Raw genomic sequence first — 25,107 nt, 5'->3', positions numbered from 1 at the left:
AGCATCATCAAAGCACTAGCATTAACACTTAGGCTTATATACCACTTCATAGTGCTTTACAGCCATCGCTAAACCAGGGGTAGTCAACCTTTATATACCTATCACCCAGTGGTGGGTTTCAAAAATTGTTCGAACCTACTCTGTGGGTGTGGCCTCCTTTGTGGGAGGGGCTTGCCGCCCATGTGACCGGATGGGAGTGGCTTGCCGCCCATGTGACCTGATATGAAGATGCCGACGACACTTGTCAGAACCACCTTAAATTACTTCACACACAGCACTGGCATGCATAAGAATAGGATGTCTACTTGTTTTTTAAAAGGCATCTTTGGTTTGCGTTAAGACAACTTCAACACACGCAATGTTCTGATTGCACCACAAACGCAGTAGTCATCCTTGCCTTTCACAGAGGCACTGAGTTTTATAAATAGGAGCATGATAGTGTAGAATAATCATATCCAAGGACCAGTGGTGGGTTTCAAAAAATGTTTGGAACTTCTTCTGTAGGTGTGGCCTGCTTTCTGGGTCCATTGGTGGAACCTCTTCTAACTGGTTTGGTAGATTTGACGAACCAGTTCTACCGAATAGGTGCGAACTGGTAGGAACCCACCTCTGCTACCGCCCACTTTTGTATCTCTCTTAATAGTAAAATTTTCTAACCGCCCACCGGTTCCACAGTAATCGTGAATAATAAAGTAGGGAAGTCAATTAAATTAAAAACAAAAGGAAAGTGTTTCAGTATCGGACAAAACCCCTACCGCCCACCATGAAATCTGGAACGCCCACTAGTGGGCGGTAGGGACCAGGTTGACTACCACTGGTCTAAATAGTTTACAAAGTCAGCATATTGCCCCCCACAAAAGAGTAGTAGAGCCGAGGTGGTGCAGTGGTTAGGGTGCAGGCCACTTCAGCTGACTGTTATCTGCAGTTCAGCGGTTCTAATCTCACCGGCTCAATGTTGACTCAGCCTTCCATCCTTCCGACGTAGGTGAAATGAAGACCCAGACTGTGGGGGCGATATGCTGACTCTGTAAACCGCTTAGAGAGGGCTGAAAGCCCTATGAAGCGGTATATAAGTCTAACTGCTATAGTAGACTTCTGAATAGCAGGAGCTGATGAAGACTGTCATAGGAGAAAGCACCCCATGTCATTCCCTGACTCATGTCCTTCCCATTCAGTTTTCCATCATAGGAACTGAGGGCTGGACTAGGTCTGGTAGAGAAAAACTATGTTCTTATGCGATACGAATTATATGTCCTTTATGTCTGGAGTCTTTCCATTTGTCCCAAATGATTTAGTGTTCTATAAGGAGAATAAAAAGACCAGATTACTGAGACTCTAGACCTCATCCCTAGTTCTCCATCGCACCAAGTTATAAGCATGCAACAATAGCAATAGCAATAGCAGTTAGACTTATATACCGCTTCATAGGGCTTTCAGCCCTCTCTAAGCGGTTTACAAAGTCAGCATATTGCCCCCAACAACAATCCAGGTCCTCATTTTACCCACCTCGGAAGGATGGAAGGCTGAGTCAACCCTGAGCCAGTGAGATTTGAACAGCCGAACTGCAGAACTGCAGTCAGCTGAAGTAGCCTGCAGTGCTGCATTTAACCACTGCGCCACCTCGGCTCTAGAATCTTGATTTACTTATTCGACATGAACAACTGCTGCCTAGTAACTACAATAAGTAAGCAGAATGTGTTGTGAGTTGGTCACCCAAATGGATTTGGATAGACTAATACAAGTTTTCTAAATAATCTCCTTTTGTGTTCATTCTTAGTTGAACGTGTTCTTTGTGTTATCCTTTCTGTTTTTTTATCATTTGGGAACATTCTCATATATTGAACAGAATTGATTCATAACAGCTTTGGCTGTCGGAGGTGATCTGTCCAAAAAAACAAGATAATTTAATTTTACAACATGCTGACATGTTCTTACTTGCTTCTATGTGTAGGAATGATAGAGAGGGGTCAATCTGTGTATTTCAAGATGTCACGTATTCCAAAAATGCCTATCCAGCATTATAATGCTGGGTTACTAATCATGTTCAGGGTTCACAAGGTTGACTCAGCCTTCCGTCCTTCCGAGGTGGGTAAAATGAGGACCCAGATTGTTGGGGGCAATATGCTGACTCTGTAAACCGCTTAGAGAGGGCTAAAAGCCTTATGAAGCGGTATATAAGTCTAACTGCTATTGCTGTTGCTATTCACTTCATTAAAATCTGATTGGACACTCCAGAAGGAATCCAGGATGTTTAGAATTGTAATTCACTTGTTGGCTTCCAGGATCATAAAAAGGGAATTGTGTAAATTTAGATCTCCTACATTATTATATAAGAATAGGGATGATGATAAAGCCAAGGAGGAAATGAATGGGAGAATATTTTGTACTTTTAATGGTAATTTCAGTGAGGTTTGCGTCACACAAATGGCCAGGAAATCTCCTATGTATGTTCTCTCTGTCCAGCAACAGTTAAAAGAACATTAGCCTGGCCAGCAGAAAAAGAAATCTAATTATAATTAAAATAATAATAATTTAGGAAATCACTAGTCTCTTTATAATCTTTAAAGTGTTAATTTACTTATAGATTTGTTAATATACTTTATATTACATCAAATCATCACAACTTCACATTTACTAAGATAACCAGGAATTTCCATAGGTGCAACTTCTCTTAATATTGAATAGCAGACTAATCCATCTGAGAATTATGTGGAAAAAATGGTTGAGAGAACTTCTTTATGAACTTAAGAGCACATGGGAAGTTTTGCAAGTTTTTTTTCTTTGGGGAAATGTCAGATAATCTGATCAAATTTCATTAATCTCTCATCTAGCTTGGCTCTCAAGTTATTTCTTCATTGTAATAATGAACTGTATCTTGTTAAATGGCAAATTCTTCTGCACCAATAATTTAAAAATGTGTCAGTTTTATATTTCACTGAATAGGTAGGAAACAGAACTGACCAACTACCCTAATTTTAAACTATATTATCTAGGATTGACAGAGGAATGAAATAGAATTTAAGAGTGAATTAATAGTCTTCTGTCATTTTGTCATCTGAGGGTTTATTTATTTATTTTATTTATGTTTTATATACCCATCGCCCATCTCCCTCAAAGAAAGGAGTATTAAGGTTTTCCTCCTTTTTTAAAATATGTTTTGACATTTTGCAAATCTTCAAAAATGCTTTGAAGATACAATCAATATGTTGTTTTAAATAAGAGCATAGAAAATTTTCATAAAACACTCAGTTGAACACAGAAACGTATTGAGTTCAGTTTGCCATTTCTCATTCTACTTCAACCTAGAAATTAACACTAGTGAAGCATTTGTTTCCCCTTTCAGCCTTAAAAATTTGGGGGAAGGGAGGAAAGAAAGGAAGGGAAGGAGGAAGGAAAAGAAAGGAAGTTATATTAAAATAGGAGAATGGGTCTAGTCCGAAGATTTGTGAGTTGGAGAGAGAAAAGGTTGCCATATTCTGAATAGAAAGCAGCAATTATTTATATGCCATCCCAGGAAAGACAAACGCAGTCTATTATCTATTTAGCTGTTCAGGAGCAACTTTTCAATAAACTTAAACTGATGTTTTTTCTTAATATCCCATTCTGGCAGCCATGTGTCCCACTTTATAACAGTCCTCTTTTTAAAAGGTGCATGCTCTATGCCAAGTTTCACCATACGTGACCCGACAAATGCGCGCACGACAAAAGCGCGCCGACAAAACCGTAGTGAGAAAACCATGATGTCGAAATCGCGCTCACAACAGCGCGCCGACAGCGTGCCGACAAAAGCGCGATTAGGGTTAAGGTAAGGGTTAGGGTTAGGGTTAGGGTTAGGTTCAGGGTTAGGTTTAGGGTTAAGTTTAGGGTTAGGTTTAGGGTTAAGTTCCGGGTTAGGTTCCGGGTTAGGTTCTGGGTTAGGTTCCGGGTTAGGTTTAGGGTTAGGGTTATTACCTTGTTTTCGTGTTGTTTGTTGATGGCGCGCATTTGTTGGCGCGCTGTTGTCGGCGCGCTGTTGTGGGCGCGATTTCAACGTCACGGTTTTCTTGCCGCGGTTTTGTTGGCGCGCTTTTGTCGTGTGCGCATTTGTCGGTGAACCTCACCATAAAGGGTCTTTGGAGAGAAGGGCAGGATGCTTGAGGCAGCTCATCATCTAATTAGCATAGAGTACTGATCTGTAGCTGTAACTTTTGCCACTCTTTTGAAATATACTGCAGTTTTATTCACAGAAAGCATTTATACACTTGCTTGTATATATATAGAAGCAAATGTATAATTTCTCTCGGAGCAGTGGAGTTGTGATCTTGGTCTGAGGGGTAGTGAGACCTTACCCTTGTCGTGGTCAGACCACTACCTACTGAGGCTTGACTTTCGGAGACCAAACCCCCACTGTAGCGAGGAGGAACCAACCAGGTGGTTCCGCCCCAGGCGACTTATGGACCCTTTGGGGTTCCAGACGGAGCTTGGGGTTATTCCTGATACTCTCACCCGCAGTCCGGCGGAGACTCTGGTTGCCGCTTGGAACTCGGCGGCGACGGAGCCTCTCAATCGGATTGCGCCTCTACGGCCGCTCCGAGGCAGTGGATCCAGGAGGGCCCCTTGGTTTACCGAGGAACTCCGGGAGAGGAAGCGCCGAAAGAGACGCCTAGAGCACCAATGGAGATCCAATAAATCCGCATCGAACCGAGCACTTTTAACATCCTGCATCAGAGAGTACATCCGGGCAATCAGGACGTCAAAAAGAACTTATATTGCCACTCTGATTGCTTCCGCTGAGTCGCGCCCAGCCGCCCTGTTCAGGATAACCCGTTCCCTCCTAAATAGGAGGGATGCGGGGGATCCTTTGCAGGGCAGGGCTGAGGACTACGTCCAGTTCCTCGCGGATAAAGTTGCTCGGTTTCGGGCGGACCTGGACTCCAATCTTGCAGAACCAGCCGAGGCACTAGGGGATAATCTTGTAGGTCATCGCTGGATTGATTTTCAAGCTGTTACCCCTGAGGACGTGGACAAGGCCATGAGAGCTGTGGGTGCCTCCACATGTGTACTGGACCCGTGCCCCTCCTGGCTGGTTGTTAACAGCAGGGAGGTGACACGGGGCTGGATCCAGGCGGTTGTTGCCGCCTCCCTCCGGGAGGGGGTCTTTCCCCCAGCTTTAAAGGCGGCGGTGGTGAGACCCCTCCTGAAGAAACCATCCTTGGATCCAGCCGTTCTTAACAACTACCGTCCAGTATCCAACCTCCCATTTGTGGGGAAGGTTGTTGAGAAGGTGGTGGCCTTTCAGCTCCAGCGGTCCTTGGAGGAAGCCAGTTATCTTGATACATTCCAGTCAGGCTTCAGGCCTGGCTACAGCACAGAAACCGCTTTGGTCGCATTGACTGATGATCTCTGGAGGGCCAGGGATGGAGGCCATGCCTCCATCCTGGTACTCCTTGACCTCTCAGCGGCTTTTGATACCATCAGCCATGGTATCCTTCTGCGATGACTGCGGGAGGTGGGGGTGGGAGGCACTGTTTTACGGTGGTTCTCCTCTTATCTCTCGGACAGGTCGCAGTCGGTGTTAGTTGGAGGGCAGAGATCGACCCCTAGGCCCCTAACATATGGGGTGCCACAGGGCTCGGTCCTGTCCCCCCTTCTTTTTAATATCTACATGAAACCGCTGGGCAAGATCATCCGACGGCACGGGATAAAATACCACCAGTATGCGGACGATACACAGCTGTATCTGTCCGCCCCGTGCCAACTCAATGAAGCGATGGACGTGATGAGCCAGGGCCTTGAGGCGGTTAGAGACTGGATGGGGGTTAACAAGCTTGTACTCAATCCGGATAAGACCGAGTGGCTGCTGTGCTTCCCTCCCACTAATTGGCCAAGTGTTCCATCTCTCAGGCTGAGGGGTCAAATAATACGCCCCTCAGATAGGGTTCGCAACTTGGGAGTCCTCCTGGACCCACAGCTGACTTTTGAACACCATTTGTCAGCTGTGACCAGGGGGGCATTTGCCCAGGTTCGCCTGGTGCACCAGTTGCGTCCCTACCTGAACCGGGAGGCTCTCACAACAGTCACTCGTACCCTTGTGACCTCTAGGCTGGAGTACTGCAATGTGCTCTACATGGGGCTGCCCTTGAAGAGTATTCGGAGACTTCAGCTAGTGCAGAATGCAGCTGCGCGAGCGATCGTGGGTGCGCCTCGTTTCACCCACGTAACACCTATCCTCCGCGAGCTGCACTAGCTGCCTGTTGATCTCCGGGTGCGCTTCAAGGTGCTAGTTGTCACCTACAAAGCCCTTCATGGTATTGGATCTGGGTACTTGAGAGACCGCCTACTGCCAATTACCTCCACTAGGCCGATAAGATCCCATAGATTAGGCCTCCTCCGAATTCCATCGGCCGGCCAATGTCGGCTGGCAACTACCCGGAGGAGAGCCTTCTCAGTGGCTGCTCCGACCCTCTGGAACGAACTCCCCGTGGAGATTCGTACCCTCACCACCCTCCAGGCCTTCCGCGTAGCCCTTAAAACCTGGCTGTCCCAACAGGCCTGGGGCTAGAGACCTTAACCCCACTCGAATTGTATGACTGTTGCGTTTTTAATGATGTATTGTTTTATGTTTGTAACTTGTTTGTTCCTCCTCCCCCTGAAACTGTGAGCCGCCCTGAGTCCCCCCAGGGAAAAGGGCGGCATACAAATAAAGCAATTACAATTACAATTACAATTTATGTAACTAGCACATACGATACAAGTTTTAGGAACCTGTATAATTTTTCTCCTTGTGTGGAAGAGAAATCATATACTTGCCATGACCTGCAGTATATACAAATTTATGGCAATAGTAAGTGTTTTGATTACTAAGAAAATGGGAAGTAAAAGAAGATAAATGTGAGCTTTTTTTGCTTTAATTTTTTTTTGGCTTCTCCATGCTCAGGTCTCATTCGGCCAGGCAATCCGCCAAACTTAATAGAAGAGAGGAACTTCCAATGTAACTTTTCAAGTGTTAGAAATTGAGAGAGTTGCATACTGTGTTGACTTGCTTTAAATAGGAATTTCAAAATTGCGATACTGTATATACATATAAATATGCTATGCACTCTGTGCTGGTTTTTCCTGGAGCTAAAATCTGAAGACGTGAGACTAACTTTGAAAAATCCTTACATGTTCAGATGTTAAGGAATGGAACAGAATCCTCAATAATGTATTCAGCAAAGAAAAAAGGGACATTTGAGAAAGATACTTAGAACAGAAAAATATTAATTCTCTAAAACCTAATTGTTTTTTGACGAGAATGTTATATTTTTAAACCAAAATCTCCAAAATAGCTTTAATGTTTTTAAAGAGTTATGTTGAAACTCTGAAGAGCCGAGGTGGCGCAGTGGTTAGGGTGCAGTACTGCAGGCCACTTCAGCTGACTGTTATCTGCAGTTCAGCGGTTCAAATCTCACCGGCTCAAGGTTGACTCAGCCTTCCATCCTTCCGAGGTGGGTGAAATGAGGACCCAGACTGTGGGGGCGATATGCTGACTCTGTAAACTGCTTAGAGAGGGCTGAAAGCCCTATGAAGCGGTATATAAGTCTAACTGCTATTGCTATTGCTATTGTTTGCTGGTATCAGTGGTGGGTTGCAGGCAGTACGCCCTGGTACAGGCGTACCGGTGCCTACTGGGAGTACCAAGGAGTACCGTTCCGGTATGGTACTCTGGAGGACCCACCCGCCCACCTGCTCTCCTTACCAGTATTTGAGACGATTCGGGTTTCTGTGCATGCGCGCGGAGCTTATGGCACCTGCACGACCCTCCACTGAGCAACTGGAGCATCACAGAGTGTCGTGGGCGGTAAGTATCCATGCACGTATGCACATGTGTTGCGCGCGTTTGTGTGGTGGACGCCCGGCCCTGTTGCACCATACCGGTTGCAAAGGGATCCGGAACGCACTACTGGCTGGTACATAATATTTTACACAAACCCCTGGGTCTCTAGCACAGTGGTAAGTGCAGCGGAAGGATCTGGGACTCAATAATTCATAATTATAGCAATAGCAATAGCAGTTAGACTTATATACCGCTTCATAGGGCTTTCAGCCCTCTCTAAGCGGTTTACAGAGTCAGATATTGCCCCCAACAACAATCCGGGTCCTCATTTTACCCACCTCGGGAGGATGGAAGGCTGAGTCAACCTTGAGCTGGTGAGATTTGAACAGCTGAACTGCAGAACTGCAGTCAGCTGAAGTAGCCTGCAGTGCTGCACTCTAACCACTGCGCCACCTCAGCTCTATGCTATAATTATTATTATTACTGATTATGTTCAAATCAAGGTTTATATCAGGAATTATGGTCAAATTATCAGTTTTGGCATCTTCCTTGTACAGTTCATTTCACCACCACCTTCCTCTGGCACTTTTATATGATAAATAGGATTTTCAGTTTAGCTCCCTTCTGGTCTCTCATGAAATATGACAGAAGACACTTCCCATATGGAAAATCTCTGGCTACATTCATCCAGTTCTCACTCCTAGTTCCACAGTCCAAGGCATTTATTTAACTCATGTTTTCTACATCCTACCCTGCCCCTGGCCTCTTATTAGGGAAACAATGTCAGTGGCTTTTTAAATTCCACTTGACAGCGGAAGAGATCAGTTTATATCCTGCATGGCTAACTCCCCTCCACCTCCACACACACACACACAAAAGGCTCCCTCTTTCTCTGCTGCTGGAAATGCTGTTGCTAGTTATAAGTGGAGAGGGAGATTAGTTTTTCTTCCATTCAGTCACATCCAGTTCTTGGAATGGATAAGTCTCTGACCTTTCCCATTGACAAGATTTTTCAGAAATGGTTCGCCATTGCCTCCTTCCTAGGTGTCAGCCTCTGCTTTGCTGTTGCTTCGGCTGCCATGAAACGGGGAGGGAGGGCATGGTATTTGGGAGGGGTTACTAATTGTGCTGGAGGAAGGTTCTGGAGCTCAGCTGCCTGTCGGACTACGCATGCGTAGGAGATTCCCGCCAGGACTAACGGCACCGACATTCCATCCTCGTGATGCCTTTTGAAGTTATCTCACACCTGACACTTGGGAGAATTATGATTGGACTGTAACTGTGATGCCAAGGGGTGGGGAATGGGCTATTCTATATATCAATCACTTTCGCGCCTAAATATTCAGACTTCGCTACGCTATGCCGTTAATCATTTATAATTAGTAAAAGTACACTTGATTTCTACCCATGGAGTCTCGTGGTCTTCTTTCCTAATTATCTAATGGAGAGGTTCTGACACTAGGGCTGAGAGAGAATACTCTCAGAGCCGAGGTGGCGCAGTGGTTAGGGTGCAGTACTGCAGGCCACTTCAGCTGACAGTTATCTGCAGTTCAGCGGTTCTAATCTCACCGGCTCAAAGGTTGACTCAGCCTTCCATCCTTCCGAGGTGGGTAAAATGAGGACCCGGATTGTTGGGGGCGATATGCTGACTCTGTAAACTGCTTAGAGAGGGCTGAAAGCCCTATGAAGCGGTATATAAGTCTAACTGCTATTGCTATTGCTAATACTTGGCCCAAAGTTACCCAGCTGGCTTTATGCTTAAGCAGACTGCGGCTAGTGCAACAGTTGGAAAACAAGGGTGAACTCCTTTTTCCAGCATTGTGCAGCATACAAATTCTGATTATTTTCACCCAGCCCTGATTGTTTTGGAATAGCCTAACAAGAGTTTTTGTTCACTGCAGGGACGGGATGTGCCAGAGACAGGAATTATAAGCCTTTCAGACCAGCAGGTAAAACTGAAGAGCCGAGGTGGCGCAGTGGTTAAATGCAGCACTGCAGGCTACTTCAGCTGACTGCAGTTCTGCAGTTCGGCTGTTCAAATCTCACCGGCTCAGGGTTGACTCAGCCTTCCATCCTTCCGAGGTGGGTAAAATGAGGACCCGGATTGTTGGGGGGCAATATGCTGACTCTGTAAACCGCTTAGAGAGGGCTGAAAGCCCCATGAAGCGGTATATAAGTCTAACTGCTATTGCTATTGCTAAACTCTCTAAGGCAGGTTGTCAGTGATCAGAATATACATCTTTCTGCACCTCTCCTTATCGATCTCTGCGGTCCTGTGAATTGAATTAGAAAGCTTTTGCTAAGAATTTAGCTTCTTTTTTATTGAAAATTTTTGAAAGAAAAAGGCTTTTGCAAATATTTACCTCCCCTCTCCCATCCTGCCCACCCGAACCCAACCCCTCCCCAAACTCCCCCCCCCCCGACTTCCCAGAACAAATACAGGGTATAAATCTTTAACAAAGATGTTCTAAAATAAACTTTAAAAAAAAGTTAGTATCATCTTTCATTTGAGCTTTAACTCCTCTTTTGTTAGGCTAACTCTAAACAGATTATTTCATTCCTTGCTTCTTCAGTCATAAACTATCTGGAATTTCTTAGTCCCGTATTTATTTTGAATATAGTCAATCCATCTTCTCCACTCCAGTTTATATTTCTCATTTGAGTGGTCCTTGAGATATGATGATATTTTAGCCATCTCTGCTAGGTTTGTTACTTTTAATGTCCATTCTTGAATAGCAGGCAAATCTTCCTTCTTCCAGTATTGCGCCACCAACAGTCTTGCTGCCGTTATTAAATGCAAAATCAAGTTAGTCTCTATAACAGTACAATCAGTAGTTATACCTAACAAGAATAACTGAAGGGTAAACTTTATCCTTTTTTAAAGAACATTTTGCATAATCCACCATATTTTTATCCAAAATGCTTTAACCTTTTTACAAGTCCACCATGTATGGTAATGTGTAGCAATATGTAGAATTTAGCTTCTTCAGAGGTCTGAGGATCCAATTTACAGTCAGAAACCACTTCGGGTACAGGAAAAAGCAGGACGTTTGCAATATTCTCTCACACTATGGTAAATACTAATAGAAAGAAATAATATTTGCCATAGTGTGAGAATTCTCTCACACTACGGTACATACTAATAGTCTGATCACATGCCATATAAATAGCAAAGTGCTAGCTTTTGGCAACTGGTGCTTAAAGAACAATGGAGCATTTTTCATCTGCTTCACTTCAGGACTAGCTCTCACTTGCCATCATTCCAACTCATGCAAGTAGACTTGGGTGACTCCTGACTCAGTGTAGATGTTGCAGAGGTGGGTTTCTACCAGTTCGCACCTATTCGGTAGAACCGGTTCATCAAATCTACCGAACCGGTTAGAAGAGGTTCCACCAGTGGACCCGGAAAGCAGGCCACACCTACAGAAGAGGTTCCAAAAATTTTTGAAACCCACCACTGGTCCTTGGATATGATTATTCTGCACTATCATGCTCCTACTTATAAAACTCAGTGCCTCTGTGAAAGGTAAGGATGACGACTGCGTTTGTGGTGCAATCAGAACATTGCGTGTGTTGAAGTTGTTTTAACGCAAACAAGAGCAATAGCAATAGCAATAGCAGTTAGACTTATATACTGCTTCATAGGGCTTTCAGCCCTCTCTAAGCGGTTTACAGAGTCAGCATATCGCCCCCAACAACAATCCGGGTCCTCATTTTACCCACCTCGGAAGGATGGAAGGCTGAGTCAACCCTGAGCCGGTGAGATTTGAACAGCCGAACTGCAGAACTGCAGTCAGCTGAAGTAGCCTGCAGTGCTGCATTTAACCACTGCACCACCTCGGCCCACAAGATGCCTTTTAAAATATGAGTTTACATCATATTCTTATGCATGCCAGTGCTGTATGTGAGGTAATTTAAGGTGGTTCTGACAAGTGTCGTCGGCATCTTCATATCCGGTCACATGGGCGGCAAGCCACTCCCATCCGGTCACATGGGCAGCAAGCCACTCCCACAAAAGAGGCCACACCCACAGAGTAGGTTCGAACAATTTTTGAAACCCACCACTGAGATGTTGGTATAATATCAGTGTAGATGTGGGTATAAAGTCAGGCCCTAGGTATTCCACTGAGTATCGACCAAACTTTCTTTAGCCAGGACGAAAGATTTCTGCAGCTTTGCATCTAAAAGCGTGCATTTGTTACACCAACTACAGTTGCAAGAGGAAAGCTAGGAACCAAAGCAAAGAGACAAAATTGGAGTTTGATGTGTGAGGAAGGAGGGAAGTGAACCATGAGGCAGAGAGAAGGATGAGTTGGGGGTCAAAACCTGCCAGTCCTACATGGATAATTTAATAGTTTGAGAGTTTGGTTCATCCTTGCCTTAATAACCCTGACAACTCAAATTGCCACTTTTAAGTCGATCTCTACCTACACAGCTGATCGGAAAGTGGAAGTCTGTGGCAACACAATATTAATAATTACAACAATTTTATTTCTCAGCTTTCTAAAGCTTCAGAGAGACAGCTTCCCCTTCACACCCACCCTTGACCAACAATGGAGCTGCCAGTAATGGATGGTGACAGATTAGTCTTTTCAATGGCTCATTCTGAGCCTTTGGTTTAAGGCAAAAAGAACCTCTCGCTTAGCAGCAGCATGGGATGAACTCAGCTTCAGTTTTGCTGTTCTTTGGATTGCAATCAGCCAGGGCTTACTTGATGACTGTTTTATGTCGCTGAATTGGCTAAAGAAACTGACAAGATCGAGATCCTGGGGCCACCACAAAAGGAAATTATACACTTTCCATGGACAATTAATTTATTGAAATTCAATCCACAGCTTTACTGCGACTCATTTATATATTTGTTTTGTGTGTTATTTTATCCTTCCTTTAAGAATTTCTAGGCTACATACATACAGTAGCATTATTTTATTTTCTCTTTATTACTACGCTGTGCATTTTATAGATGTGTAGAACTCTGGTTCTTCTCACTTTTATTTGAAACATCACACACCATAAAAATGCTAGGGTGATTTGTTGAAGAACACTCAAATGTGTACAAAAATATGTGCCATTCTACTTGGATCTTTGCTTCATCACTTGTATACCTTCCAACAGGGGTGGGTTCCTGTCAGTTCTAACCTCTTCTACAGAAGAGGTTCCACAAATCTGCAGTGTCGTTTAGAACCGGTTCCAGCTCCCTCCACCCGCCCATCTGGACATCATCAAGATGAAGAGTGAGGGGAGGAATTCTGGGAGTAGAAGTCCACAAGTCTTAAAGCTGTCATGTTTGAACACCCCTGGGTTTTTTTTTCTAAAGGGTTAGGGGGTGCAAGGGTCTTGTAACTTGACAGCTTTAAGACTTGTGCACTTCAATGCCAGAGTTCCTGAGCCAACATGACTGGAGGAGGAATTCTGGGAGTTGAAGTCCACAAGTCTTAAAGCTATCAAGTTTGAACATCCCTGGGTTTTTTTTCTAAAGGGTTAGGGGTGCAAGGGTCTTGTAAATTGACAGCTTTAAGACTTGCGTGCTTCAATGCCAGAGTTCCTGAGCCAACATTTTGGTTGCTAAGCAAGAGCGTTGTTAAGTGAGTTTCACCACATTTTACAAGTTGGCCATGCCCACCCAGTCACATGGCTGGCAAGCCACTCCCACCCAGTCACATGACCAGGAAGCCACTCCCACAAAGCAGGCCACACCTACAGAAGAGGTTCTAAAAAAATCTGAAACCCACCACTGCCTTCCAAATATATTCACCAATGTTCCACTTTACTGCTTACCCCCCCCCAAGATTTATTTTTCTGGGGTAGGTGATATTAATAAGTATTAAGGGGTGTAAAAGGGGCAACAAAGAAGTGTGATTGAACAAGGAGACAATTGATTTAGAATGTTGTTCCATTTCTGCTATTCATTGTGTATTCCTTAACATCATTCTGCACGCCTTTTGAATACATGATTCTGGCAACCATCATTGCGAATTGCATCGTTTTGGCCTTGGAGCAGCATCTCCCCGAAGATGATAAGACACCGATGTCTCGCAGATTAGTAAGTTGACTTTGATTTTTGTTTGATTTTCCTTTCTTCTAGACAGCACTGCAGTTTTGCCATTGTATAATTTCAGTCTCAAGGATGATAAATCAGCAGCTATTCCGATTTGTCTTGACCTTCAGAGTTTGGGGTGTTATCATGATGTAGAATAGTCCTCCAGTCTTTTAGCAAAGGCTGGAGATGCTTGTTGTAATTGCAGAGTTCCAACTCTAGTTGCAGAGGTGGGTTCCTACCAGTTCGCACCTATTCGGTAGAACCGGTTCGTCAAATCTACCGGACCGGTTAGAAGAGGTTCCACCAGTGGACCCGGAAAGCAGGCCACACCTACAGAAGAGGTTCCAAAATTTTTTGAAACCCACTATTGCTAAAGGATTAGGGGTGCAGGGATCTTGTAACTTTAAGACTTGCATGCTTCAATGCCAGAGTTCCTGAGCCAACGTGACTGGAGGAGGAATTCTGGGAGTTGAAGTCCACAAGTCTTAAAGCTGTCAAGTTTGAAGACCCCTAGATTTTTTTTTTCTAAACGGTTAGGGGTGCAAGAATCTTGTAACTTGACAGCTTTAAGACTTGCATGCTTCAATGCCAGAGTTTCTGAATAGCCACTTGGACTGACCTAAGTACTAATTCATAATTTCATATCCGGTCACATGGGCGGCAAGCCACTCCTATCCGATCACATGGGCGGCAAGCCACTCCCACAAAGGAGGCCACACCCACAGAGTAGGTTCCAACAATTTTTGAAACCCACCACTGCCTAGTTGGCACAGAACACTCTTGGCTCTTATTTCTTCTGAAAATTAGTCTAGGCCAAGTTGCCATTTTCCTGGTTTTACAAAGCCACTACAAAGTGGCTGGGAGCATACAATAAATTAAGCCAAAAGATTGGGGTGTGAAAACCAGGATTTATTACTAAATTTTGTTGTTTGAAACTGTTTCCTGTACACTCTGCATGGAGCCATTCTGAATTTGAACAAATTAGCAAGCTTGTAAATTACTAGGAAGTAAATGTTGTCTGTGATGGGGAGATAAGATAGTGATAGATGCCCACTTGTCATCAGATTAGTGAATTATGTTAACACTATTAAAATGTACCATCTGATCTAAGTAATTGGAACTAGTTTTTGTTGTTGCTTTAAACATGTAGCAGTTGTGTGTGTGTGGGAGGGAGGGAGAGTGAGAGAACAAGAATTAGCAGGCAACAAGGTTTTCATTCGTCACAAAGAGCCTAAGCTTAATATTTAAAATCTTTTAGTCCCATATAAAGTGTGGCACTAAAAAGGAATTCATTGGATGTTGACATATCCATCCCACTTAAGGGAAATTCTTCTGAAATCAATAGGACTGTTTAGAACTTGTCTGGATTATTAATCAGAACTAATGTTTTTCTTTTGCTTTTTAATTTACTGATTATATTCTGAAAAAGTTCAAGGCCATCTCAGTAAATAATCTAAGACTATGACCTTATTAAATCCTGTTGAATTCAGTTGGATTGAATAAACATAGGTCACGCAAAACTCTAATTAGAAATTGCAATTAGGAAGCTCCAAAACTTTCCCCTTGATAGTTGCTAATTACAATTTCTGATCTGTTTGTTTCCTCTGTCATTGTAGGAAAAGACAGAACCTTATTTTATTGGGATTTTTTGCTTTGAAGCTGGCATTAAAATAGTTGCATTGGGATTCGTTTTCCACAAGGGTTCATACCTGCGAAATGGATGGAATGTCATGGATTTCATTGTGGTCCTAAGTGGGTAAGTTTGTTTTATTCATAGTCATTGCATTATTTAAAGTTACTGAGAATGTTTTTGGACATTGGACAATGTGTGTAAGAACAATTTCTTTTCTAAAAAAGTTTAAAGCAAGTTCAAGTGAGAGAATTTGCAACAGGAAGCGTTAACTGTTTTTCAAACTATCTGATTCATTCCTTAAGCCTGATCATCTCCACCTCCATAAGTTTTTTTTAAAAATAAACTTATTACTTGTTCGTTTATTAACAAGTTTTAGATAAATGAATGTAAAAAATTTAAATGTGCAAAAAGGGAAAGAAATTCATGACAAATTACAAAAACAAAGCAAAAAGAGCCGAGGTGGCGCAGTGGTTAGGGTGCAGTACTGCAGGCCACTTTAGCTGACTGTGATCTGCAGTTCAGCGGTTCAAACCTCACCGGCTCAAGGTCGACTCAGCCTTCCATCCTTCCGAGGTGGGTGAAATGAGGACCCGGATTGTTGGGGGCAAGTTGCTGACTCAGTTTGCTAAAAAATAATAATTGTAAACCGCTTAGAGAGGGCTGAAAGCCTTATGAAGCGGTATATAAGTCTAATAAATAAATAGATAAATAAATAAATAAGTAAATAAATAAGTAAATAAATAAATAAATAAATAAATAAATAAAAACTAAGAGAGAGGGGGAAGCTATTGACGTATATTATATAATAAATATCAAACAAATTTATAAATTCATCTGAACGGGTAAAATTAATGCTTGTCTGACATTACAAAATATCATGAAATCGATGTCAGAGAGAAAAAACACATTGAATCATTTTTTAAAAAAATTAATAGATAAAATGCCTTTTCAAAAACATATAAATCACACATCTCTTGAATTCAATCCTTAATACGAGGAATATGAATAATTTCCCAATTTCTCAGAACAATTTTCTAACCAGCACTGATGGTCTAACCATAACATGTCAAAAGTAGTCAAATTGCTACTACTTTATACTCTACTAAGTAATTTAACCTCACATTGCAATGTGTTTGTATAACATCAGTAGTTATGTTTAGAGTTAACGTTATATTATCAAAGTGTGGTTGTGAAGATTCTGTATGACTTCAGGACTGAAAAATTATCTAAAATAATTGTCAAATTTATTACTTCTATCTATAATACGGGTGTCAAAATGGTGCCCCATGGCCTGGATGTGTCATGCACAGGCCACACCCACCCCAGCTCAGGAAAGGCCAAAAACATTGCAATACATCATGATACATCACGTTTGTTTGTTTGTTTGTTTTATTAGTTTTGTATGCCGCCCACTCCCAAAGGACTCCGGGCAGCTCACAATAAAACAGGGAAAGGGGAATAAATAAGACAATACAAAAAATTTAAAAATACACAATAGTCACAAATGGAGTGGGGCTGGATACTTCAACAGCCCCCAGCCTGTCGGAACAGCCAGGACTTAGTAGCTTTACGGAAGGCCGGGAGGGTAGTAAGGGTCCGGATCTCCACGGGGAGCTCGTTCCAGAGGGCCGGAGCAGCATCTCCCCCGGGGGTTCGCCAGCCGACATTGGCTGGCAGATGGAACCCGGAGAAGGCCAAGCCTGTGAGATCGAGTCGGTCTTTGGGAGGTAATTGGCAGGAGGCGGTCTCTCAGGTACCCAGGTCCGATGCCATGCAGGGCTTTATAAGTAACGACTAGCACTTTGAGTAACGACTAACACAATCGAGTTTGACATCCATGATCTACAGGGTACTCACTAACCATATATAATTAATCTTTAATTGTAAGGTATAAGATGGCAATCACATCCTGCCTACTTTTTCAGATGCTTTATCAGGATACCACAAAGATCACATACGGGGAGAGTGGAAGATAATATAATCTGGCCTCATATTATTTGAGAGAATAAAATATAGCTGAACTCAAGGAAAATGTTCCTATTCTCAAATGGTAATTTTGACTTTCTAGTTCCTAAAGCATGAAATAAAATTCTGTAGGTTCTACACATCTCGACTTGTGAGGTCTTGACTTGTGAATTATCAATTCTCTGACATTTATTCCACGTGTGGCAAAGTACTAATCTTTTGTGCTGTTATCTGAAGAGGCTTTATTGTAAGGCATAAAATTAGTAAGACAGGAACCAGTTCTTTGCAGGCCGGAAAGCAACTGTTATGTCAACCCTGAGGAACAACCTCAAATCTCAAGATAATGAAGCAACAAGTAAATCCCCAGTGATTCGAAAAGTTGGGAGGAAAGAGCATAGGATTGAAAATGTTAAACTGTAGATTTATAGAAAGACTTGCGCTCTACACGGGGCAGCCCTTGAAGAGCATTCGGAGACTCCAACTCGTCCAGAACGCAGCCGCGCGAGCGATTGTGGGTGCACCTCGGTACACCCACGTTACACCTATCCTCCGTGAGCTGCACTGGTTACCGATTGGTCTCCGGATACGCTTCAAGGTGCTAGTCGTCACTTATAAAGCCCTTCATGGTATTGGACCTGGGTACTTGAGAGACCACCTGCTGCCAATTTCCTCCCAAAGGCCCATTAGATCCCACATATTAGGCCTCCTCCGGGTTCCATCTACTGGCCAATGTCATCTGGCTACTACCCAGGGGAGGGCCTTCTCTGTGGCGGCTCCGGCCCTTTGGAACGAGCTCCCCGCAGAGATTCGGACCCTCACCTCTCTCCAGGCCTTCCGAAAAGCCGTTAAAACCTGGCTGTGTCAGCAGGCCTGGGGTCGATGAGTTCCCTTCCCTTCTCGAATCGTGTGGCTGTTGGTTGTTTTAAATTCCCTGTACTTTTTGTTGTAGTTCTTGTGTTTCCCTTCCCCTCCTTTGGGTTTGTGCGCTGCCCTGAGTCCCGCCGGGAATAGGGCGGCATATAAATAAAATGAACCTTGAACCTTGATTTGTGCATACTGCAATAAACAGATTTTCTCTGAAAATATGGTTTCATTCTTGTCAGCTACAAAGGAACTAACGTAGCTCTGTGGTGACTGTGGACTTCTGTTGTAAGCAAATTCTTGAAAGTGAGGGAATCTTGTCTGGAGAGTTGAGATTTATTGCTGTGTCTGGAACGAAGCTTGACACTAATGTCCTTGTTTCTTAAATTTGTCCATCTACCCTTCTCTCCCCCAAATCTCTATTTTGGCAGACCTGAAAATGAGAGAAAAGAAAAAGTAACATGCTAATTAGAACTCTATATGGGGATTTGTTGATTTATAGCCTTTCAAATAACCCTCCTCTGTAGCAGGGCTCCACAATCCCAGTCTGCAGCCTGGGCTTGATCTGTGGTCCTTTCGTCCATGTGCACGAAACCACCCCTAATCCCGTGGCTGCAGTCGTTGCCACCACTTCCGGTCCACAGAGTTGGAAAGGTTGAGAACTCTATAGGATCAATATTGGAAAAAAGGAAACCCTGGATCCAGTTTTCAAAGGTTCCCTATATTTTTGTGAGATCAGCAGCCATTCATCCTCATCACAGATTACTTTTCTTGCCTGATAAGAAGACAAAGCCTGCCCTGTTTAAGTTGCTCTGGAAATAAGGCAGGCAGCTTTCTTTCCAAAACAATTGAATTAAGAGATAGCTGAAGTAATATTTAACATAGTACCAGAGGTGGGTTCCTACCAGTACGCACCTATTCGGTAGAACCGGTTCGTCAAATCTACCGAACTGGTTAGAAGAGGTTCCACCAGTGGACCCGGAAAGCAGGTCACACCTACAGAAGAGGTTCCAAACTTTTTTGAAACCCACCACTGGTCCTTGGATATGATTATTCTACACTATCATGCTCATATTTATAAAACTCAGTGCCTCTGTGAAAGGTAAGGATAACGACTGCGTTTGTGGTGCAATTAGAACATTGCGTGTGTTGAAGTTGTTTTAACGCAAACCAAAGATGCCTTTTAAAAAACAAGTTTACATCATATTCTTATGCATGCCAGTGCTGGGTGTGAGGTTATTTAAGGTGGTTCTGACAAGTGTCGTCGGCATCTTCATATCCGGTCACATGGGCGGCAAGCCACTCCCATCTGGTCACATGGGCAGCAAGCCACTCCCACAAAGGAGGCCACACCCACAGAGTAGGTTCGAACAATTTTTGAAACCCACCACTGCATAGTACCCATTACTAACTTTAGTAGATAGTGTGCATTAACAGGCATAACCTGAACATTTTTTTCTGGAATAACTCATTTAAAACACATTTAATAAACCACTTTAAGTTATTTGCACATCCTTTTGTATTGATATCCTTTTAATGTACAGCTGAGTAATGAAAGGCACAAGCACTTCATAGACATTCCAATTATCTGGCGGATGTTTTGTTAGGCCCTTTAAAAATCTGTATAGCTAATACGTTTCACAGTGCTTTGAAAGACACAGCATTAACAATCCTTACAGGGCACATTTAAGAAAGGTTTGGAAATAATTTTGAGTGCGTGATAGAGATTGCCAGCATTATGTTCTGCTCTGTGAATGCTACCAAATAAAGTACATTTATGAATTATACACTCAATGTGGAATTCTCTCTGAAATGGCAGCCTAAGCTAATTATTCTTTGCTAGACATATGTGACTTGGTATCTTCAGGGACTTTTGGCATGGTATTACTTTAGACAGAATTATGAACATGTTACAGAACGCTTGCTCAATGGATTATCAGTGATGATCAGATCAAGCTGATATATCAATATATTTCATTGTTTAACATTAGGTGGTTTTCTTGCTCTCTCTGAATTATATAAGTCTGTATGCATGCAGGCACGATGCATGCAACGAAGGTTGGAAGTATTATGAATATTTTTTGGGCAAAATATACTTTGGATGGATCAAGAAGTAGTTAAGGCACTGGGCTAGAAACTGGAAGATTCTAAGTCCCACCTAGCAGAAAACCAGCCAGGTGATCTTGGGACAGTCAAGGTTTCTGAGCCCTCAGGCAGAGGCTGAGGTAAAATTCCTTGTGAAAATCTTGCGAAGAAAACTGCAGGGACTTGTCTAGAGGTCATCAGGAGTTATCATTGACTTGAAGGTACCCTCCCTCCTCAAAAAAAAAGCCCTTTGGGTATCTTACATTGGTCTCTGGACAATAGAACCTCCTTATAGCAATAGCAGTTAGACTTATATACCGCTTCATAGGGCTTTCAGCCCTCTCTAAGCAGTTTATAGAGTCAGCATATTGCTCCCACTGTGTGGGTCCTTGTTTCACCCACCTCGGAAGGATGGAAGGCTGAGTCAACCTTGAGCCGGTGAGATTAGAACCGCTGAACTGCAGATAACAGTCAGCTGAAGTGGCCTGCAGTATTGCACCCTAATCACTGCGCCACCTCGGCTCCTTATGTCCTTATGTTTATGGTTGTGTAAAATATATAAACATACAGGGCGGGGCATAACCTTTTCCTAGGGGGTCACAGCAACACTTGTAATAACAACACAAATAATTCATACACCATTCGAAAGCCCATCAAAAACTGAGTTTATTGACACGATTTAATAGTCAGTATGACCACCATTAGCCCTTCGAACAGCATTCAAACGAGGTGGATAAGAACACAACAAATCTTCAAACAGTTCCGTTCGATTTTCCAGATTTTTCAACACAGTTTCCAAATTCATTCTCAAAGTTTCAACCGAATATCGATTTTGACCTTGCTCCTGAATCATCAGAGCTTCCACTTCATCCTTAATTATGGCCCCAATGTTCTCTGCCGGATTGAGATCTGGCGAATTTCCCGGCCAGACGTCATTGCCCCAAAATTCGACATTGTTTCCTTTAACAATTGCTGAGTCGCATTTGCACGCATGCAAGGAGCTTTGTCATGAAGAAAGACAGCCTCACCAACCACCAAGACATTGTCTGGATCACTGAGAAATGGAATGACATTCTCCAATAAAATTTTCTCACGGAAATAACTGCCATCCCAGGATTCCCCTTTATCCTTCAAAACCCAATGCAGTTTCTTGGCTGTGAAAATGACGAAAATCCCGATGCAAGTCGGATTGCGAACGATTTGTCGATATCGTTCATGTTTGGCGATGTCGTCGACGTCTTTAGCCCAAATTCGATCGTTCTGGAAATTCGGTTTTCGAATGGCATAAACGAAGAATTCATCAGATGGCGCCAAATGAAGAAAATCTTCCTCGGTCCATTCAGACAACCAATCGCACAACCAAAGCTGATCTTGAACGTGTGTTTGAGTTTTCAATGGTTTGCAAATGACGTGGAATGGCTTCAAACCTTCTCGTTCTCGATATCGGCCGATTGTCCTTTGATCAACTCGTTTTCCACGAATTTGAAGGATTTCTTGGGCCACTTTTCGGTTTCCTTTTCGTTGTTTGAGACTGCCAGTTGCAATGATGGCTTTGCTTTCTTGGGACAGTTGCAGAGGACTCCCTTCTCCAAATTTTGTGAAACATTCTTGGGCTGTTTTGTTCCAATTATCAGTAACCCAATCCAGATGACGTTTCAATTTGTTTGCAATCCATTTTCGATTGATAAACGTCGCTCCAGCATCGCGAGCCTCTCGAAAGGCAATGCATTTTATTCTGTCAATGATCCTTTGTTCTTCCGAATCGAATTTTCCAGCCATTCCTAAAGCAAATTTAACATTTAATAGCTCATTCAATTCAGTTTTTTATGGGCTTTAAAATGAGGTGTCGCGGAAGTTGTAAACTGCTGTCGATCTTGCTGTGACCCCCTAGGAAAAGGTTATGCCCCGCCCTGTACTTCTTTTAGACTGGGTATGCTTATTGGCCTGTGTGGGAGCAGAGAGTAGAAACACCTCATGACGTTTTTTGCTTTCTGAAAAAGTTCAGTGCAAACTAGAGAAAATACCTATAATATTCTCCTCTGGGAGGAGAATTTGACTCTAGAAATTACAGCAGTTTGCTCTTTTGGGTGTTTTACTATGTTGGATATGGGGGATATTCAGATGTACTTTCTAGAACAGTGTTTCTCAACCTTGGCGACTTTAAGTCCTGTGGACTTCAACTCCCAGAATCCCCCAGCCAGCAGAGCTCTGCTGGCTGGGGGATTCTGGGAGTTGAAGTCCACAGGACTTAAAGTCGCCAAGGTTGAGAAACACTGTTCTAGAATGAGGAGGAAAATGGGGGGGAAGCGCCTTTCATGTGCGCATGTGCACTGGGAGGGGGTAACGCATTGCATTATGGGTGTGGCACACCCACACACAACCCCCCTGCACTCCCCCCACTTATGGCACACGAGCCAAAAAAGATTCCCCATCACTGATATAGGCAATAGCAACAGAATTTCAAAAGCCAGTGTTTCCCCTTCCTTCCCTTTGATACCAAAGAGAATCAATGCAGGACAGCCTTTAGCTTCTTTCTCACACTTCCTTGTTTTCCCAAGCTAATCCCATGTTTTAGTGAAGATTGCTATCTATTTTTTGCAAGATCGGCCTTGTGCCGATTTTGCAAGGGGTCTTTTAATAGTAAGAAGCATTTGCATTTGGAATTCAGAGCCTTATAGACGCAGACAGAAAGAAACAGTCTTGTAGGGCAGAAATTATAGTTAACTATTTCTCTCAGGACTTTATGTTTTTTATAATATTAAGATTATTTCCAGATTATTTATTATGTACAGCCGGACCAGGAAAATGAATGGGCTTTGCAATTTCTCTCTCTCGGTAGTGAATTAAATGTAACTCAGAATATGATTCCAGATAAAAGATGTAGCTTTTCATAAAGATCAGATTCCAGTTAAAACTATACCAGGCAATTAGGGATGAGAAAGATCTTCTCCTCAGTGGCAAGAAGCACCATTTAACAGAATAAGAGAGTTGGAAGGGACCTTGGTATCTTCTAATCCAACCCTCTGCTCCAGCAGAAAACCCCTATGTCATTAAAAAAAAATGGTTGTTCAATCTCTGCTTAAAAATCTCCACCCACAACTTTTGGAGTCAAGTCGTTCCACTGATTAATTTTTGTAAACTGTCAGGAAATTTCTCCTTAGTTTTAGGTTGCTTCTCTCCTTAATTATTTATGTTTTAATTTATCTATCATATGTTAATATCATGTAAGTTTCTTACATATAGCATTCTGATTAATAAGGCAACCTAGCTTGCTTGACTAAGCAATGCCTGAAAGATGAACATTTATGAGAGATGAGCATTTATGGTCATTGGTGTCATATATATATAGATTATTTATTATGTACAGCCGGACCAGGAATAGAATGGGCTTTGCGATTTCTCTCTCTTTGTGAACAGGTAGGAGATACATTTGTCAAAGACCAGAGTACAAAAGCTTAAATAACTTTGTTACACTGCAAAAGCCCTGTCTTCTTCAAGTAAGGACCCCCTCTTAAATTTGCTAAATATTCTTCTTTCCAGTAGTCTGTTCCGTAGCCGGATTTCAGTATTTTAGTATTTTAAATGCACTGCAACAACATTGAAACAATGTGTTTGGTGTGTGAAATAAATACTTATAATCCATTCCTAATTTCCTTGTGCGCTACTGTTAAAAAACATTTTAACCCATTTTATTAGGATTATTCTTTCTATTTAATTGCATATTATAAACTGAGATAAATATATTTCTGAGAATTAATTACACACCTAAAAACTATAGAAGTAGTGATTACCTCTCCCTTCCTAAATTTTATCCAACTGGCCACCGCCTATTGAGAGGTTTCAAACGTATCAGCAGCGGAAAAAGAGCAGATTTCAAAGAAAACTCGGTTTAAAACATTAAAATGAAAGAAAAGAAAAACTAGAAGATAAAATACATATTGATTTCCCTCCTTTCTCTAAATAGATCAGTCAATAAATGATAATATAGATCGCTCTTGACTTACAATCATTTGTTTATCGACTGTTTAAAGTTATGAAAAAAGTGACTTATGACCAATTCTCACATATATGATCATTGCAGCATCTCCAGGATCAGATGATCAGAGTTTGAATGCTTATCAAATGGAATATATTTATGATGGTTGCAACATTCTGGGGTCACATGATTACCATTCGCTGCCTTTCCAGGAGCTTCTGACAAGAAAGTCAACGGGAGAATAGCAATAGCAATAGCAGTTAGACTTATATACCACTTCATAGGGCTTTCAGCCCTCTCTAAGCGGTTTACAGTCAGCATATCGCCCCCAACAACAATCCGGGTCCTCATTTCACCCACCTCGGAAGGATGGAAGGCTGAGTCAACCCTGAGCCGGTGAGATTTGAACCGCCGAACTGCAGCTAACAGTCAGCTGAAGTAGCCTGCAGTGCTGCACTTTAACCACTGCGCCACCTCGGCTCTTAGCAACTGTGCGATTCACTTAACAACCACAGCAAAAAAGGTTGTAAAACCAGGCATGATTCACTTAATTGCCACACCACTTAGAGACAGAAATTCCAGTCCCAATTGTGGTTGAAAATAAATAGGAAGACCTCAGCTAAAATGCTCATTAGCAATTAGATTAATGAAAATTGTCCCCCAAAATGGAGGAATTCTTTGAAATCCATTAGGTAGTTTTCAGTAAGTATATTTGACTCGTTACTTATGAGAAGCTTGCAATCTACTAAAAT

The 25,107-nt window shown here is 42.6% G+C and overlaps 1 protein-coding gene across 1 annotated transcript in view; it reads left to right on the top strand.

Moving 5' to 3' along the window:
• Nucleotides 1–25,107, top strand: part of CACNA1E (calcium voltage-gated channel subunit alpha1 E) — a 351,045-nt gene that overhangs the window by 76,852 nt on the left and 249,086 nt on the right. The window contains exons 3-4 of the mRNA XM_032226797.1: nt 13,733–13,838; nt 15,452–15,591. Coding sequence (XP_032082688.1) covers nt 13,733–13,838; nt 15,452–15,591 — 246 coding nt within the window. The remainder of the gene's footprint in view (nt 1–13,732; nt 13,839–15,451; nt 15,592–25,107) is intronic.

Source organism: Thamnophis elegans, chromosome 11 (genome assembly GCF_009769535.1).
Source record: "Thamnophis elegans isolate rThaEle1 chromosome 11, rThaEle1.pri, whole genome shotgun sequence".
Lineage (NCBI taxonomy): Eukaryota > Metazoa > Chordata > Lepidosauria > Squamata > Colubridae > Thamnophis > Thamnophis elegans.
Note: the sequence above shows the minus strand (reverse complement) of the source record. Positions and strands in the feature narration are given on the sequence as shown.